General features: G+C 35.4%; 1 protein-coding gene across 5 annotated transcripts in view; it reads right to left on the reverse strand.

The window, feature by feature from the left end:
- Positions 1-353: 353 nt before the first annotated feature.
- The window catches only part of LOC118273024 (zinc finger protein chinmo), a 53301-nt gene continuing 33520 nt past the window's right edge, over positions 354-20134 (reverse strand). For 3 of the 5 annotated variants that reach the window (XM_035589772.2, XM_035589771.2, XM_035589767.2), the window contains 5 exons: positions 7662-7885; positions 7068-7393; positions 6208-6413; positions 5436-5630; positions 354-5330 (listed from right to left, as the gene is read on the reverse strand). In XM_035589772.2, the coding sequence (XP_035445665.1) occupies positions 5107-5330; positions 5436-5630; positions 6208-6413; positions 7068-7393; positions 7662-7885 (1175 nt within the window). In that variant the 3' untranslated portion in view covers positions 354-5106. The remainder of the gene's footprint in view (positions 5331-5435; positions 5631-6207; positions 6414-7067; positions 7394-7661; positions 7886-20134) is intronic. The other 2 variants (XM_050693966.1, XM_035589769.2) reach the window with 1 other exon arrangement.

Genomic DNA, 20134 nt, shown 5'->3' on the forward strand with positions numbered 1-20134 from the left:
TGAGCATAATTTTACAACTTACATTACATTTTAATGCGAAAGAACAATTTTTTTCTTTACCAAATTCGTAGAGATCCCGAGGTACTCCCGTGATCAATTCAATTACAGTGCACCCTTAAAATATAAAAAACATCCAATGAGTACTTAAATATTTCCTGTCCAGTTAAGTGCAACTATTTATGAATATTAGGTACTTAAATGTCAATTCCTTAAATAATGTACTTAAATATAGTATAATAAACATTAAACACGATGGACGGGTGTAACTTGTCGAAGTAAAACAAACTGGAAAATAAAAGTAAAGAAAAGGAAATAAAAAACTCAAACGAAACAAAAAATAAAAAACAAAAAAATAATTTTGTTACATTTTTTTAATTCGCAGAAACCTAACAAACAATAATTTCTCCATTTTTTTCTTTCGTCTCCTTAAAACATAGTAACATCTATGAAACACAAAAAAAGTAACTGGGAAAAATTAATAATAATAAAAATTACGAATAAAAATTTATACTCCGGAGAGTGAAGGAAGGTACAATTAGATTACGTTGATATTGACTTGTGGCCGATCCCCCCGCAAGTGTTGTGCTTACAAATGAGGTACATCAATGAGATTATTACAACTAGCCTAATTAACACTTACACACTAGCTTAGACCGTCAACCCAGCTCGTCCCGAGCTCGCAGAGTCCCAGAGTCGCTGACACTCACTCGATGTATAATCCTCTTTTGAGCATGACACTGAGTTGAGAGCACTCACTACCTTGCAGAGATTCAAATAAACGTGCTTCATATTATTATCGATAGCATTCCAACTGAATCCCATCCCTATTTACATTTTTAAATCTATTTTCATAAATTCCAAAAATGTATTTAACCAGCATTTATCAAGAACAAGTATTTAGAAATATAGTGACAAGATTTATAACATTAATTTATATATCATAAAATACATCTGTGGGAGTTATAGAATTTGACAATGACTATAGGTAGTTGAATCCTGAGGTAGTATATTTGTACTTTAAATTTTATTATTATTACTTTTTTTTTAATTTTCGACAATAACTCTTAAAATCTAACATCTTATATTTTCCATCATATAAAAAATCTACTTAAAAGCTTACTTACGAACTAAATTACATCCTCGAGGTAGATAAACGTACATATTATAACTAAAAGGCTATGTAGAAAATTACATTCAAAGTTGTACTTGATTTGTTGTGTACAACTGTTCGGCGCTAGACGCGGGCCGAGGCTGCAGCCTGAATGTAAGGTCACTACATAGCCCATGTGACGGCAGAGGGTCACCATACCCGTAACAATCTTTGGCTTTACCATCACGACATCTCGCGATTTTATGTACACAAAAGAGAAAAAAAAATTAAAAGTAAACTAAAACATAAATCCTACATACAAACTCAAAACGGAACCAATTGATGTGCTTAAACTTAAATGCAACTTTGATCCAGCAATAATGCCTCACAGCAAGCAACTAAAGTTATAATTAACAATATTACATTGAAATTTGACTCGAAACTATATCTTATACATCGCTCGCTTGAAGCTGTTGTATGGCGCATTGTTGGATCCAACCTTATTACTGAGCCCGTGAAGATCTCACGGAGTATCAACCGTAATCCTCTCGTACGCCGTGAGATCCTCACGAAGCACCTTCTCTATACCATTACCTTCTAACCAGAGCTACAGTCACATGTATGAGGGAGATCGGCCAAGTCCAATGAAAAAGGGATTGCAATACACCGACTAAATGTGAAATTTCCTATCACATCAAATATAACATTACAACTATTTAGGGACCACTAGTAAATTGTCCACTAATTAGCTTTAACAATGCGACAACTTAATTTAGACGTGTTATCCAACATCCCATATGTATACTGAATTTTGTACAATAATCACTTGAAATGAAATTATAATATTCACAAACAATATTGCGGAACGACACAAACATGCTGCAGAATCAAAATTGACATATGATGTTAATGTAATCTAAGTTTTGTACCTTATAAATTTAGAAAGAAGCAAATCCAATTATTGATTTCAAAATAACGAGCCCCTAGTGCCCACCGCTAACATTAGCAACCGTCCATAGACATACTCATAATCCCTCCTTTTACTTAAACGAAAAAAGCTAAAAAAAACGTGATGCATTAATGCAATTCTCTTTTACGTATCACAAAAAACATTAAATGTCAAAAGAAATCACAACTATGAATTTTGAATTCATAAGAGAAAAAAAAACGAAAAGACAAAAATAGAACAATATTTTTTCCTCATCAATAATAATAAACATAAATGTTAACAATTTGCAATTGAAGTAGCAAAAAAAAACATGTTCTTAACAATTAATACACTTAATAAAGAATGCCGATAATGATAATAAATGAAAGATAATAATTTTTACACAATAGTTACAAAGGATTCGGTCAACGTAAAGTATAAGTATGTGGTTCACTCCAATTCTCCTACAGACCGTTTCCATCTAGATGTTACTGAAGGCACTGCGTTCGTGGATGTTCAACGCAACAGAGCAAATACATTATAGATCATTGTCTTATAAGATTGCGGCACAGTGTCACATCGTGCAGCGTTGCAAAGCAATGCAACTTAAACTAATCGGTTCAACACCACCCTACCAAGTCCAAGAGAGGTCACAGACAAAAAAATAAAATAAAAAAGGAATTTTCTGTGCGATAATTCTCGAAAAATCGACATTTGTTCCCCCGGGCCCTTCCCTCAAACAGCTATGTGCTATTTTTTCTTTTTTTTTTTGGATTTTAATAAAAATATTTTAATTTTTCAATTCGGAACCACGACAGCTATTCACTCGCTCATTCACAATGCCCGTCTGAGAAAGTTTAACGTCAATCCGTTTGTCATTAGTCAAATAAAAATAATATTTTTATTGTTTTTCATTTTTCTTAAGATAAATTTATTTTTTAAAAATAAGCGAAGCCTGTGAACTCTTGCCACTTCTACTACCTTTCCATGACCCAACTTTGAATGATACAGAAATCAATTCAGATTTACTCTTTAATGTATTTGGCGAAATTCATTACTATTTAGAAATAGAGGTTCTCAATATAAATATCATTTAGTATAGTGTACAAATAGATTTAAAAATAGCCTGTCTATTCGGATATAAAAATATTCTGATATCCACTGTATATTATTATAGCTTCTATTCGGTCTATTGATACTACTAGTAGACTTAATTCTATTCATATATCAAACAACAATTACTTGGGAAGTGTAGTACTACGGTAACGGATAAAATTTTCTATTTAAATATTTTGCTAACAGATGCAACTACTAAATCTATGTATTCCACTTGCACATTTACACTATCTATTTCCAATATAAATATATTCTCATTATTATATGACACACAGATACAATTTGTTAATATATGAATAGAACTTTTTTTGCATTTCATAACGAAAACGAGGTTACCATTCAAAGAGAACTAAAACGCAGTCTTACAAATGGTACTAAACAACAGAAACTAAATATTTAAAAAAACAAGTCACTGAGCCTTTATAAATCATTCTCGTCATAAATATATTCAATAAAACGTGTATCCTAAAATATAAATATAATAATAAATATGAATGCAACTTATTCCTAAATATCAGGAATATTACACACAGTCGCTACATTCACACTTAACAAAAAATAAAATAAATAATACGATGTGAACTTAAACTTGAGGATATTTGGCACTGTACCATCTGCTTTATGTAACTAAACTATTTATTGCAACTGAATGTAAACATATGAAGTATTACACTCGGGCGCCGCCCGCGTCAACACAACAAAATATAATACAAGACGCCGGCAGACGCCCCTACATTTATCATTTAAATAATTATTTTCTTTAAAAAATCTCAACTGGTTGCACTTGAAATGACTAGGAATATAAAAGTAGTAAGTGGCCTTCATATAAATGCACTAAGACGAAAAAATCTTTATATAACGGAATGTTAAAATCGACACCATCCCATTGAAACATATAATTATTTGGTCTCAATAGTAACATCCGCCCAGGCGAGCCTGTTACCAACGACAATGATGGATTTGCTTTACACATTCATGCATCGAACCTTACATGCAATTTTTTTAATAACACGTTTTTACCTAACTACTTATGTATCTAGGGCAAAATTGTACTTTGTACAAAACTAAAACCGTTCCTCATTCACTGTACAGTAAAAAACTGCTGAAACTCTACTTTCCGTATATTTTCGCACTTTTTCCCGTTATATTTCCTTATCGACAGTGTGGCAAATGTGAAAAAATAAACTATACAGCCTGCTTCCTATTGTATCACAGATATGTTGATTGCGTAACTAAAATCATATTTATCTAGTCTATTGTCATTATGTAAGTGTAATTAATAAAATAAAATAAATGTAAAACAGAGGTAGTTTTGCCACAGAGTGTCGGTATACGCGTGTTTCAACCTAGGCCAAGGCGGTTTACAACATTCTCCTATTATTTACATACACTTAGCCTATGACCATCAGTCTCAACAACATTTCTAAGATTCCCTAGCTCAGGTATTTCATATAAGCTATGTCATAACTCGACCGAGAGCACAAAATAAATCGTCTATAAAAGGTAACTTCTTCTCACAGTCAACTGGACATATTACTAAAGTTTGCAAAACAATATTAAAGGTACTTAAACGAAATGAGGGTGCAATAAAAGGTACGACATTTTTCAAACATGGTACCAGACAGAGACGAGTACTGAGCAACCATTCAAAGTCACACATGAATATTAAATTAAGTAACAATTATCGCACAATTTCAAAACCTTAAAAAATCTTAAGATCAAATTCTGAGGTAGATACTGATTACATAATATGCATCAACGAGGTATATTATTGTACGCGTGTTATACACAGTTTGAGACACGGCTCGGCCGACCATGAGTTGATAACATAGATACCGTCTTCGTAATCCAATCGTTAGCCGTCAGTTTATGGTAACGCGTTCAGAGGTAGATAAAACAGTCGTCCGGGCCGGTCCTAAATAGCAGAGGTAGTTCGGTTGAAATAAGATTGAGAACAAAACTTCGTGGGTTCTTACTGCGTATGGTTATGGAGGGGGCCTTGGTTGGGGAGGTGAGGGGTGACCTGATGGCGATGCTCGCGTGCAATGTGGCGCCGCACGGTGTTGTTGCGTGTGAAGGTACGCGAGCAGTGGGGGCAAGGCACTCGGATGCCCTGGTGCCGTTGCCTGATGTGGGCGCGCAGATTCGTCTCGTATCCGTAAAGTCTCTCGCAATATGGGCATTTCAGCTTTTTACCTGGAATTGTTATTTGCGTATTATAAAACCATGCAAACACAATTGAATTTCCATTCATCTATATTTACAGTTAGACTACTGTATCTAATCGAATATTTCTCTCACCGTCAGCAGTAGCGATTCCTCCAGACTTGCTTGTGAGCAGTTTCGTAGGCCAGATATCGGGGCTCGGTTTAGGCGGCACTGGCGACGTCTCCATTGGCTTGTCGTGGTAGTTAGCGTTCGGTAGCGACGTCGCCGGTGGCGGAGAGTTGTTATATCCTTGCGGCTGGTAGTCATTCTCACTCTTTATCCGTAAATCTATAAAAAGGACAGAAATTTTTCGTTAATTCTATGCTCAACTCTACTGGTTTCGATAAGAATCAGAACTCACAACTACACTACCTCACTACAAAAACATTCTACCTACTGCTGCTAAGCATGCATCCTGAAAAGCAGTGTATTGTTGGCGAAGAATTTGACTCACCCGCTGTAGGATACCAGGGATTCCCTAAGGTTCCAAAAAGGTGATTAAGACGATATTCGTCGGGTGTATGATTAATATCATACCACCATCACCAACCATTCTTTCGCCATGCGTGGTGATTATGGAAGAATATGAGGATGAATGATAATGAAATTTATGAGATGACAATTCGCTGACGACCATTCTTTGCAGCAGTCACAGATTGTATTATCTTCAGCAAAGGATGTTAGAGAGCTGACATGATAGCACGAGGTCTGTCGAAAGCTGTAAAGAATAGCAGCCGACGTAATTTTGACTGAACCTCTTCAAGAGGTTGTTTTGGCCAATAAGCTCTGTTAGTACAATTATTGATATCCAATTAGTTCCCCTCTTCCAAATCATCACGCCAATACATAAGTTTCTAAAACCTACCTTCAGCACCTTGGTCATTGTTTAAGCGTTCAGGCATGTCGTCGTTGGCCGAAGCGCTGCGTTCGTATCCGTTGTTCTTGATGGGGTTGCCGTGGGTCGATGTGCAGTCAGGGGGGTTCTCTTCGTAGCGGGCTCCAGCTCCGGGCGACGAACGAGTGTCGGGCTCGTCAGCAACGCTGCCGCAGTGCGAAGAAGATGAACTTTGCCTGGAATCACAAGCAACTTTTGTTAAGAATCTGAGCATTCAACACAATTAATTTAATTACCTTGATCCAAAAAGTTTGTAGAAGTTGACGTCCACCCAATACCGGAGGTTGCAAAAGTTATTACAGTTATCAAAATAATATAAAAAAAAAACGAAACTTTACCCAAAAATTGTATCCTTTAACTACCGAAAAAAAGTAGTTCAATCAATTTGAGATTTATTTGATCAGGTGTGACCTCGAAAACGATATCTTCCAGATATGCACATAATGCGTTATTACACTGAACTAAAAATGTTTTTTTTGTGACCAAGGCTAAAACAATATTTGCATCATATTTGTATTCTTTAACGAAGACAATGGATTCGATAAAATATTCGGTTTCTATTCCGCGCCAGTTGTATAAGTGAATATTGATTGAAAAGATATTGGATTTCATTTTATGAAAAACTATGGAATATTTTTGTGTCAAGTCTTAAACGGCTATGAATATTTAAAGGTTCATTTAATTTTTCTCTCTGCACGTTTTGGGCTACACGAGGAGAAATGTAAGACGTATTAGTAATACGTATACTTCCATTTAGCATTTTTTTTTAAAGATTTGGAATTTAACTACCCTCTTCTCCTTTCCTAGTAAGACTAAGATTTAGTGCCCACCTGTAATTCCTTGCGTGTGGGCTTTGAGACGGAGACGGCTTCGGTGGCGCTGGTCTGCGGTGTCCACCAGCGTGGATAGGCAAGTGCGCCGGCGGGGCATACCGCCCCATGCTGCCGCTGCCATGAATCGGCATACCATACTGCGGCATGATCGGAGCAAACGTGGCTGTGTGTGAGGAGGGAGCAGCTGACTCCTGCACCTCACAATTGCCTGACCCTGACACCGGACTGGTCTTTATGCGAGTCTGATGGCGGTCTCCAGAGTTCTGCTGGGTCTGTTGCTTGACCCAAGCATCCTGAGACATCTCCATCGACAGGCCTTTGACCTGAAATTGTAAAATTCGAAATTAGGACAGTTTTGCTTTTGTAGCACCTGAATAAATTATCATGTATTCATATGGTAATACAATTGACGTATAGAGTAAATAGTATGCGTGTGTACACTTTATAACTTTGGCCTTTACGCATGGATTCCTTTTGATAAATCTGATTCTGAAGACAATAACAATATTAAGATTTAGTTATCAATATGTAGCAAATAAAACTTTAGATGAATTATGCATCACTGTGCAATCCGAAAAGTAATTAACCCACCTGCAAATTCTCCCCACTCTTGAGGAAGCTGGAAAGCGCATCCTGGCTGACATGCACCTCTCCCTTATACATGAACTCGAGGAGAGCTTGCATGTTCTCAGCCGTAGTGGCTTCCAGGATGACGTAGCACGCGCCCACATGGCTTGGGGGTGCTGAGTCAAATAACTCTTGGAAATGCTTACTGCATGCTGCAAGGATCACCTTATGAGCTTTGAATTGGCGTCCTGAAACAAGAAATACATAGCTTTAATATAAACACATGTAATAATAGCCCACATTGTATAACAATTTGTTGTCTTTTAAGATTTTGAACTAAGCCTGTTGACCCTTTTATCTATTTTTACATTTAAATATATTAAAGATCGTAAGTCCCAGCCCACGCGATGCAATAAACAATAAACAAAAGTCAAGGTAAATGGTCCCTGAGCAATTCTGAGAAGCGTACGAGGGGAACGTCTTAACTACGTGTGTTATGGAACGGGTGTAGAATTTATTTTTGTTTTTATATTGAGCTGAACAATAATTTACACATTCTACAAATACACACTTCAATCCTAATCTAGTGATGATGCTGATACAATAAATTTGAAAACAAGAGAATGCTTAGATAACTGCCTTTTCTAATTCAAATATTTAATTTAATGCATTAAAAGTCAAAAATTTAATCATTTATTCCGATTAAACCATATACTTAGGTACTTTTGAAACGTCAACAAATAAAGAAATATATAATAACAGTCTGTCAGTATGTCCGTCAGTAAAGCTACGTTGTAGCTTGTTCCAAAGTGTAACTTTGCTAGCTCATTATTGTCACAATACTTTTCTGTACAAAGAAGAAATCCCGCAGTAACAACTTCAGTTAACCTTGTCCTACTAGAAATAAATAGGTCAAATACGATAGCAACACTCATAACCTGAACTTAACTAAACTGTTTCACTAATTCATTTACAAAAGTCCTTTAAAACGTGTTCGTCTAAGTACATGTATAAATATTTCAGTAGGTTTAAAGTTTATAATTAATATTTAAAAATATAAAACTCGGGCGCAGTTATCAAACAATTCATAATGATTCATTTTGTTAGCGTGGTTACGTTCGTACGTGGTTTAGTTCACTTTAGCAATCATAGATGGCGTTACAATAACCATAGTTGCAATAAACCTAATACTTTATTGCATACACGTTTATCTTACATTTTTCTTATTATACTTTATATTTTAAGGTTTATTAGAGTGTTATAATTAGGTATTTGAAATTAAAGATTGCTAAACAAAACGTTACATTGAAAAATAATAGTATTTTGTTAATTCCCTTGGAATGCCACAGGGTTCGCAACTAGGCCCTTGCACGGTTATAAAATAGTACAGGTATATTATTATCTATAGTTCCTATTGTATCGATATAGGCCACACGTATCTGCCGGTCGCACTATAGATAGCCGGAGTACTTATACTATTACGTCACTACTCGCGGAGCGCGGAACAAAATACGGTTAGCCTTGGACCCGCGGTCGTATGCGCAGCGGAAGGCCGGCCGCACGCACTACGATTATACGATCGATAGCAGTTTGTGGTCAAACCCCAGACTACATTTATTTCATTGTTTTACCGTATTTCATCAAATAAAACTGGCAATGACACAGTAATGGCGATATTCCTATCGATTAAAGTATTTGAATAAAATATTTATTTTTTATTTCGCGCTTCTCATTAATTTTAATTATCTTTTATAAATGGTCACTTTTATTTTGTATTTATTTTTTAAAACTGGACTAGACTAGAAAACATTTATTATATGAATTGCATTAATTTTACAAAAGCATTACATGATATTATTTACAATGTACATTTTTAAATAACTAGTAAGTAGTGTAGTTGAACTTATCAAACTACGATTACTATAGAACGCATAATATGATGCTACAAATGTCCGTTTTCCCTAAAATATAATAATTTAGTAGGCGTTAATTATATTAATTTACCTTATAAGCCTTCCCTGATAAAGTCTAACGCACGAAACACTTTAATTAACGCATTAATTGGTCAACTGTATCTCCAAGCAAAGCCATATAAAGGCATTAGTTATATAATTTTGTTATTGCTCTAGGTTTCACCCTCTCTACTCGGCTCCTATTGATCCTAGCGTGACGTTTTATAGCCTATATCCTTCCTCGATAAATGGACTATCCAAGGAAAAAAGAATTATTAAATTCGGATCAGTAGTTTCGGAGATTAATGCGTTCAAATATTAATATTATAAAATATATAGTATAGATAAGCTAGAGCTAGAGCATAGTTATATATAACTATTAAGAGGAAAAGTTATTTTACACAAATAATGAAGGTTTTTCTAGTTATTATTACATATTAAATTTAATTATCTCGATCTATGATGATTTCATTATTTAAAATAACAACATAACTATACTATACCAATTCTACTAATGTTGTAACGTTCCAAATATTATTTTAAACGCAAGTATGCAACCAGCCTATCGATGAGGCACAGCGTTGCACGGCCGCTTCGCTTCTACAAGCCCCGCCCACAGATTTATTTCAAATACTTCCTCGTTCTTCGATCGTTTTTGTTGGGTGTTATATTATTATTAATCTCTTATATTATTGACAAAAATAACTGCAGAATGTGAAAAATTTATATAAACTATAGTTTTAATATTCAATACCATCACTAATAATGTGTTTTGAATTAATTTCGACGCTGCTACGCCACTTATTCGTTCATGCAAAATCTAGAATACCTAGGTACTACGAGTGCTACGAGATTGATTTTCGCTACGAAACTTCGTAGCACTTTGCTACGGTTTTAGCATTCGAGCCGAATGAAGTAAAAAGTAGATTCAATACATTTTATTATCTTTTACATAGAAACGTAACGTGTTTTTTTTTTAATTCGGGTTTTTATCGCGTCGGTTTTGTGTGCAGGCGGCGACGGAACACGTACTCATGACAATCTATTTATATTCTATTTAACTCAGTTGTAGAATATTAATAGGTCGTGGCAAATCAAGACAATTTTTCGTATAGGCTCAAACTCACCCAGCCTGTTAAGTACAAGAATAAATATACATTAAATAAATATTAATTATTGCACAACACCTCATTTTGAGTAGTTTTTTGTGGTAATAAAATTATAATGAGTAGGATATTTTTTTTGTGTGTGCCTACTCATTAAAATAATGTAAAGGATTATGATTTAAAACATAAAATGATTGTAGAATTATACATAATACAACCATCTAATGGCTTTGAACAGCTAAATCATATAGGTAATAATACTAAATCTAGTAGCTGAAACATATGATTAAATCTATGTACTAGTACATAGTAATATTAGCTATCGAATTATATCACGAAGTAAGCTCTAAATAATAGATAAGTACGGCAGCACGACGGATAGTACGATCCATCTATTATTAATCCGATTTATCTACTTTAATCTAGTATCAGACAGGGCCTCAAGCCCTTCGTGATACAAAACCAGGTTATATAATATCACGTTAAACCTAGCACAAAAAATAATAGTACACACTACAAATTGAGCTAGAAAACCAGTATATCATGGTCTCGCTTTGTTTCACCTTTCCGCACATTCGAACGGTCAGTTTATACTGGTATTGTGTAGCTTGATATGCAGCCGTGTGTACAACTAAAAATACTTTAAACAGCAACCTTATCACACAGTAATAAGAGCTGTTTTTAAATAACAAACATTATTAGAAGTGAACTTCTAAAGGCATAATGGTTGCTAGCTTAAAAATATTTGTCCAATTTTGCGCGACCGCAAATAGAATGTGTCACGATACTTTTGGCGCCAAATTAACGCTACGTAGTCCATAATCAGCATTTAATTACTTGATAATGTGCAAATAGATTAAAAATGGCTATTGCTGTATTGTTTTAATCGATGTTTTTAATCTATGATTCAGGTGTTTATTATGAAATCAGTTTGCATTTTTGAGGAAAACATTTAATATTATATTATTTTTGTCACATCAAAAAGGACAATGGATTACAATCTATAAGCTTCTTCACTAATATATTCCAAAATAAAACAAATGTGACGTAATATTAGACAAATGTAAAACTGTAAACCTTTATGTATACTTAAAAATATCTATTTGTATGTATATCTGTCTAATATATGTAAATTGACGGATCATATCTTAAACGCATTACAAGCCATTCAGCCTTGAAGAGGCTTGTATGGATCGTGTACGAAAAAATACGTAAAATTTAAATACCTAATGTTAGAATAGTGAATGAGTATGGATAATGAATGAAATGAGACACTGAATAACATAACATTACGCTTATTTTTCTCTGAAATGGTAGGTAGAGTTATTGATACAATGTAACAATGTTTAAGTTTTCCTTCGCCTGTTATGTAATAAGAGCCTATCGTCAAATACAGCATTAGATTCTAGACTACTCAAACAGTTCTGTAAGTACCAGAATCAAACCGTACCTTAAACGTCCTTGAAAATCATTAAAACAATATAAATTAACTGTTAAAAAACACACTTCTGTACCAATAAATCCGTGGGAAACGGTTAACCTTGAAAATTAAGATAATTTGAAGAAAAAACCGTAATTGATAGAGGTCCGCGTGAACTCGATTATCTGATTGAATAATTATTGATTTGGTACTTGCTACGAACCAATTTTTTTCGATACTCACGCATAAATATAGTTCTATGCTTAAACATTTCACTAGAAATTAAAAGGACTTTGGTTTTGATCGTATATCGACAAGCCCAAAAACAAATATTTACGTTAACCTATTTCTAATAACCATTTATCTATTTCGTTACATGTAAAAGTAGGTCCGAACTACAATTTCATGAATGCCTCTTATCAAAACATTCCATTCTATTTTCTGAGCCATCGGTGAGCACTACGATAGTGCCATAAGTCACTGCAGTTTCACAACGCGCATGCGCCCACTGCTGCGTCTGCGCACACCGCCGCGGTTTAACGAGGAAATGAGCGAACGACATTGGTCGCTCGCTCAGCTTGCAACACCACTGACATTGGCCCCATTTCGGGACCTACAAACGCTTATCAAGCATGTGTGCACCACGAACGCTATATAATACGTTATGATAATTCTGATTTAGATTTCTGTGTCAAATAAGTCCATTTAATAATAATTAAAGGTTAAAAAAAGCTGAACAAATATTCCATTGAAAATATTTTTCAGATATTCGTAGCGAGGCTGTGAATGAAACAATTTTAAATTCTCAAAATATGTTTTAAAAAGGTCACATTGCGTAAAATTCTAGGTCGCGAGCGCAAACTTGCATTGACCTTTAATATTCCTGCGGTTTACGATTCAGTAAATAATATCAAACATCTCTTTTATACAGAAATACGTTTTATTTTTTGTTTTTCACTTCATCTATTACATTACTGGAACCCAAACGCGTTAGTACAATTTTATCATTATTTAATTCAGCTTTATCGTCACGGTGCGTCCCAATTCAACTGAGAGTTAACCCAAACATGCTGTTCTCATGACTGGAGGGCCCCTGCGACCATACGACATTGCAGCGCAGAGCGGCGTGTAAATAGGTCAACACCAACTGAATAGATTAAAAGGATGACTACGAGCCGTTCTTTTATGTAGAGCACCTTTAAAAATTCAATGATATCATACCATTTTCAATGACAAGACTATTGATTGAATCGTAACGTTTCGTGTTAACAATGAGATAGTTACAATGTCTTATTTGTCATTCTGTATTTGACGTTTGTGAATGAGCACAGTGAGTTACTTGTTCTTTTTAATGTAGCCAGTTTGGCGAAAACGAGATTACATTTTATTTTAGTTCTAACAATGACTTTATACAAGCTATAAATTGAAATCAGGACATTTACGAAACAATAAACTTCTATCCTTTTATAGGCCGTAAATGTCGTCTGCGGAACATAGAAATAGACAGCTCCCATAGAAATGTCCCTGTAGAATCAAAAACATTGTGTCCAGTAGTTCAGTATTGGCAACTTGTTTAGTAAAACGTGGCTTTTTATTAACCACTTTCGCACAATAATAGGGAAGAATGTGACAATTAGTTATTCATAAAATTTTATTATTCATGTGTAATGTAGATTGTAGGTACATGAATAATCATACTTGTTTGTCAAGTAAACAATGTGTGTATTATGTTATTGCAACGCGTAACACTTCGAAGAATCGATGTTGAAACTTCATAAGAATATGTTATATAAACTTTCTGTTCATTTTTCCTAAGTATAATATTTTCGTTATAAAACTAAATCGAATAACTATGCTATTATTATTGACGGAAGTTGACAGATATTTCAATAGAACTAGTCGTAGGTACCTAATAATATACTATTTTGTCGTGATGGGATGACGTGATGTCGTGCACGTACTTTTGACTCATCCCTCGGTATGAGGTACCTAAAGACACAGATAAAACTCATACCTTTTATTTAAATATTATTTATACACATGAACTATATCGAATTGTTCTGTTAAATCAAAATAAATGATACGCCAGATGAATTTCTTGAAAACTTAAAAAATATTGTAGAACATAAAAATATAATCCCTCGAGACACAAGTCTCGTCCATTAAAAGCTTATATCAACTTTAAAAATTCAATCACTGACAAAATTGAGAAGTCAATGAAAATTGAGTAAAGCGTAATAAAATTAATAAACGGACCGATATTAAAAAACACGACGAAAAAAAGAAAAAAAAAACCACGAAAATAGCACAAACATCTGCGATTTCCCCAACATCCGGGAGCGAAAGCCGAAAATTCGGAGCGAATGCGAAATCAAATTGAAAATTGAGTTCCCCACCCGTAGATATAAGCTTCAAAGCCCGGATGCAAGTAAAGACGACATCACGGGGGGAGGCCGGCTACCCCCATCCCACTGCCGCCGCACACACGCACGCACGCAGTGTATGACAACGCATCCACCCGCTGGGTGTGCCTCCCGAATTCAAGGTCGGCGCGGGAGGCACAGGCTCGCGGGAGCGAGACAGAAACACGCACCCCTACTGAAAGTGCAAGCGAAATGCGTGAGAGAAAATCAATCTTGCACGGAGTGGGGGCGGCTGGAAAACTAGGTGAACCGTTTCGGACGTTCGGTTTCTGTACGTGTGGCGATTGTTAATAGTACTGCAATTACATTTTTAGGCTAACTTGTTTAGTATTTGGATCGATAATCGCATTAGTAAATTCTAGACCGTTATGTCGAAAGTAGTCAAACGTAGGCGCTACTTTGAGGCCTAGTTTTGGTCTAGCATTACGAAAGAATGGGTCGCCATTCACTCTTCTGTCGGCATTTTCATTTAAATAATATTTAATTCGATAGTGTAACGGAAGTTCACAAAGAAAAAATGTTTAAGAGAGACGTCACGAAAACATCTGTGAGTCTTTGAAGCAAGTACTCCGGAACCTTTGTCTTTGACATATCTGAACAAACAAGCCACGTTTGAAATGAAAGAAAACGATCCCCCTTACTTCAATACGGTTATTTGAAAATACGCTTCCAATTTCATTAATAACTGTCTGCTTTAATTACTGGAATACAAACATTTGAACAACGTCAACCTACATAACAAAGCGGTATGAATAAACACGTAAGCCCTAGGTACTGTTAGTACCTAAATTTAAGCTCAAAGCGGCTAAACCTAAACCCATGGAAAATGTGTCGCTGAACAGAAAATTAACGAAAAAGCCCCTACTGCACACGATCGATCTCTTTGATTACCGAAACCGCTCAATCATCGTGACTGAGCAATTTTGGCAAAGGTAAATTTAACCCTTCCGCCGCATCCCTCGCAAATCAATAGGGGTACATGCGATGGGGGACGCAGAAATTAGGCCTACACTAAATATGCACAACTATACTGGAGATTCCAGGGCCCCGCTGGGGAGGGTTACGTGTATAATGCACTCGAGTATAGACTGTGCGGGAGGGGGGGCGCCCCGCTGCGGCATTAGAGGGGGGGCTCCACTCTACCCCTCCGCTGATGTTTGGCCGACCGCAGCAACACCTTGATTTTTCGACCAAACCTGCGTGATGAAAAGTTCTTTTTTTTTTCAATACTTTTTCACCAATGTGTGTGTGAGTTATGCCTTGTTAGTTTTTATAGGTGTTTTATTACGCACACTGTAGCACATTTTAATTTATGTTTATAACAATAGAGGTCGTATTGGCACGAACGAGTTTACGCAGGTACCTATGAGTTTTTGTGCGTAATATTTAATCTGTGGGCGCGTACGCCGATCGTAGCTTATGTCTGCCGATCATCATTCATATTCTTTGTAACAGCGACTAAAATAGTTAGTATCCCAATAAACACCGACTTTTTTGTTATACCTCAAAATAAATGTTATTACATTCTAGTTTTCTGCCTCAATATCTTTAAAAAGTGCGAGCATTTTATTTTAAAACATTATCTAAACAAATGAATACTCTAAAACAATACAAAGTATTTTTTATAATAATATTATTAAAAGCGTAGCCTTAAAGAGGACCTCTAGAAGACCTTATCCACCGTATGCAAATTTACACAAGTTACAAAAAAAATATTTCATTAATATTAACGATACCGCTCTCACTACCAAGATAAAGTTTATAATGAACGAACCTGATTAAAATAAATTCAACTTTAAGAAAAAAAATGTTCCTCGTTTCTATTTTGTAGACATTAGGCCACCTAAGAAAATTTACTCGTTATTAAGTCTTATAGTATGTAAATTAATGCTAGATATATTAATGAAACCAACGATATTTAGGTACAGATGTACTAATTGCACTCTGATACGAGTGGCAATAAAGAAAAATGTTAAACCTGTACCTAATAAATATACCTGTCTTACTAAACACATGTCTAACTACAACAAACGAAAATAACTCCAAAATCTGACAGTTGTTACAATCCCACGATGGCCATAAGTGTCCAGTTGGGGAAATGGGTTCTTATGATACCAACAATCAATGGTTAAACCATATCATTACATATGCACAGCTGGCAGCACCAAGGCTTTTCCCTTAAGCCCCTTCACTGAAACATCAATCGATAAAAACCTAACCAAAAAAACGACACAGATTTTATACAGAGATCTTTATGAAGCAAAATATCCACGTTTATTTCGAAATCTCGATAGATAGAAAGATGTATAGAGGGGCTTAATGTAGTGACAGCCAAAAGTTGTATTAATGATAGATTTATGACCACGGCTGAAGCTTTCAATGAGAATAAATATTTTGCCACAGAATTTATTAAAATAAATACTTTATCCGACGGTGGTGATGTGACAATTAAGATAATTGGAGGGCAGACGTGCCTAGAAAATGGTAAAGAGAAGGGTCTAAACAATATGTATATGACACAAGATGAGAATGTAATTTGTCTGTTTATACATGACGAAGTATTTGAGTATCTACAATCCTAGACTGATAAAGTATCACCAATTGTTTCTAGAAGTGTATTAAACAGAACATTTCCTTTTATATGAACACACAAAATCGATAGTACCATGGAATAAAGCTATAAATATCTCATAAAAGGCTCGAACAACACGTAAAACTGAACAGTGGCGGGTCTTATCAAGTATTCAAGAACCAAAACTGTAACCTTAACTATAAATGCTGTCAGTGATATAGGGATGTCAATAAAATCACTAAGTAACGGCCTTGTTGCCTTAGTTTCGAGATAAAATGTTCACAATGTTTTGTTGGTTTTTGTCTTTTGCTACGGGGAAAACAATTTAGACGTCCTTACATACATATTTTAAAACCCCACTATGTCGCCTTCAGTCTATATGTGAAACACGATTATTCTCAGTATCATCCCTCGAAACTTATTATTCTGTATTCATTTTCAAAACCCGTCTATACGCTTCGTGCATGGGTATTAGAAAATGTCCAATGACAAATTCTGATAAAATATCATCGTCATTGAAAACGACCGTTCGTTCTATTTCATACGTTATCAGTCTCAATATCTTGCATTTGGCCATTTTAATTCAGCTGTTGTTGAAAAAATGTTATCGCAATTTTATCACGTTTCTATGATAAAATATAGTAACTAGACGTACCTATAAAGATAAATTCGATATTGCTAGTTTTGTACTTGAAAACCACTGATTTAGACATCCATAGATGCATTTCAGTTGTAGAAATATTGTAATTGTAATATTACTTTTAGTATAACTACTTATCATATCTAGATCAAACAATGAGGCCAAAAACCTTCATCTTTGTAATGTAGAAACATTTTCTTTACAAATGAACCAACCAGATGTTTGGATCGTAAAAGAAAGGTATTTGCCGCGAACAGTCGACATAAAACAGTTCGAGCGTACATTTGAATAAATGCAAGCCCAATTCACACCAGAGGGTGAAACCATAAAAATGATGCAAAAAGAATCAACCATCCCTCCAGCCACCCACCGGTGACGCGGCACGTATTACCGTGTCCACGATTCTATGAAAGATATCGAAAATGTACTTGTAAAGAATTCTCTCCTAGTACTTATGTAGACCGACGTAAAATCAATAGTAGTTAACAACGTAGCGTGCGTACATCTGCACTTAAAACTAACCTAAAAAATAAACACAAACTGTAACAGATTTGAACACAAATTCAACTTTAAACAAAATTGAACTTTAAACATCTAAATTACTGAGTATTGGAAACTTGTCTAGTTGGAACGTTGAACACAGTAGTTTCTGTGTCCGTAGCTGGAAAACAGAGACAGCAGGAGGGTGGGTTCCGGGGGTTGTCTGGGGGGCTGGTTGCCTCGCGACACATATACCGGCTCGGTCGATAAGGAAAGCGGGCCGAGTCGATGCGTTCGCATAGACTTTGAAAACGCAGTGAATTCGACTGTTAAAATTGAATGGGATTTTACTCTCGAAATTCAGTGAAAGCTTTTTGCGAGCACTAAAGGATACTTTCGATTTTCTGTTTAAAGGAAAACAATATAGAGTTTCAATTTGTTGCGTGCTTTTGTTCGTGATTATAAAGGGTGAATTATAGAGCGTGGGGCATTTAACTCCACGTAATCAATATTGACGTATACAGTCGGAGTTAAGATTTTTAAAGGAGAAAACGTTTCATAAACTAAACAGCAACACTTATAAAAGTTTTTATTTACAAATTAGTTTTGCCATCCAAAAATTTGGGTTGATTTTTTTCAACAACCGTATTTTGTTTCTTTTCTGTGCATATTTGCGCATACAGAAACATAAAAATAAAATACCCCTTATAAAAAAGCATAAAAAATAAAATACGAAAATACTGCATAGAAAATTCTGGAACGGAACGAATCTACAAAATTTCGGAATGTAAGAACAATCTCGAGTATAACGAGGACTCGAGCCGGCCATGCAGAAAACGAGAATCATGCCCCTTAACAGGGAAGGTAAGTGGCTGAAGAAATCCAGGCTTTATCCGTGTCCTCAGAGATTTTCAGTACAGAAATTGTAACAATACTCGTTACAAAATTGTATTTATTTCATTTCTCAACATAAAGTATCAACAACACTACATTTCGAGGTTCACGAAACTAAAAATATGTTTCGATGTCATCTTTTATTCAATTAAAATTCATCGAAAATAATATCAGAAGGAAATAAAATTCACACTTGACCAGTTTCTATAATAAGGCTCAGCGTACACGTGCGGAATTACCAAACTGGTTTATAGAACGGGTCCCCGTCAACTTTTTAGATACTACATCAAATTATTGTAGGCACAATTCCGCGCATCTGTGTCTCTTATATATTTTCAATGGTTCGAAACTCCATGGCCTTCAACTTTACGGGCTACATGCTAAACTTTGGTCTAACTACGAGTATGTACAGTAATTTGTCAGGGTTAAGGGTCCCTAAATTGCTTGTTCAGTGATAAATTGCGATGCTCTGTAATAATTCGTGTAGTCTTGTGTAGCCTTATGTTTACTCCTACAAGTTGTAGGGGTGGCAAGCAGCTGATATTGTTTGCCGGCACATTTTTATTTACATTTGGTGTAAGGGATTCTTTTGTTGTGCACGCTTTATGAAGTAATATTCTCCTTAGAAGAGTTTTTGTGGCTCCATTACGAAGTATCTAGGTTTTGTATAAAGTTATTATTACGTTGGAATAAACAGAGCAAGAATGCCAATTATCCAGAAAGAAACAGCTATAGGAAAGCTGAATCATTATCTAAATTCCATTTACAATAAAATTCAACGAGCTCTTCATAATTATTGCAAATTGCCACGTTAAAACTAAAATGTCTTCGAGAGGAGTCGCTTAAACTATAAGCCTTCCATTTTGGTGGGGCTACGAGTGCAAACTTCCTACCCCCTCCACCGGTTCTCACGCACCGGGGAGACTCACCCCCTCCCGGCCTTCCCTTCTTGCGTCTAGCACTTGTTCGGTACGACCTCGAAAACTTAGGCCTAAAGTTGGCGTATGTAA

Source organism: Spodoptera frugiperda, chromosome 1 (genome assembly GCF_023101765.2).
Source record: "Spodoptera frugiperda isolate SF20-4 chromosome 1, AGI-APGP_CSIRO_Sfru_2.0, whole genome shotgun sequence".
Classification (NCBI taxonomy): Eukaryota; Metazoa; Arthropoda; class Insecta; order Lepidoptera; family Noctuidae; genus Spodoptera; species Spodoptera frugiperda.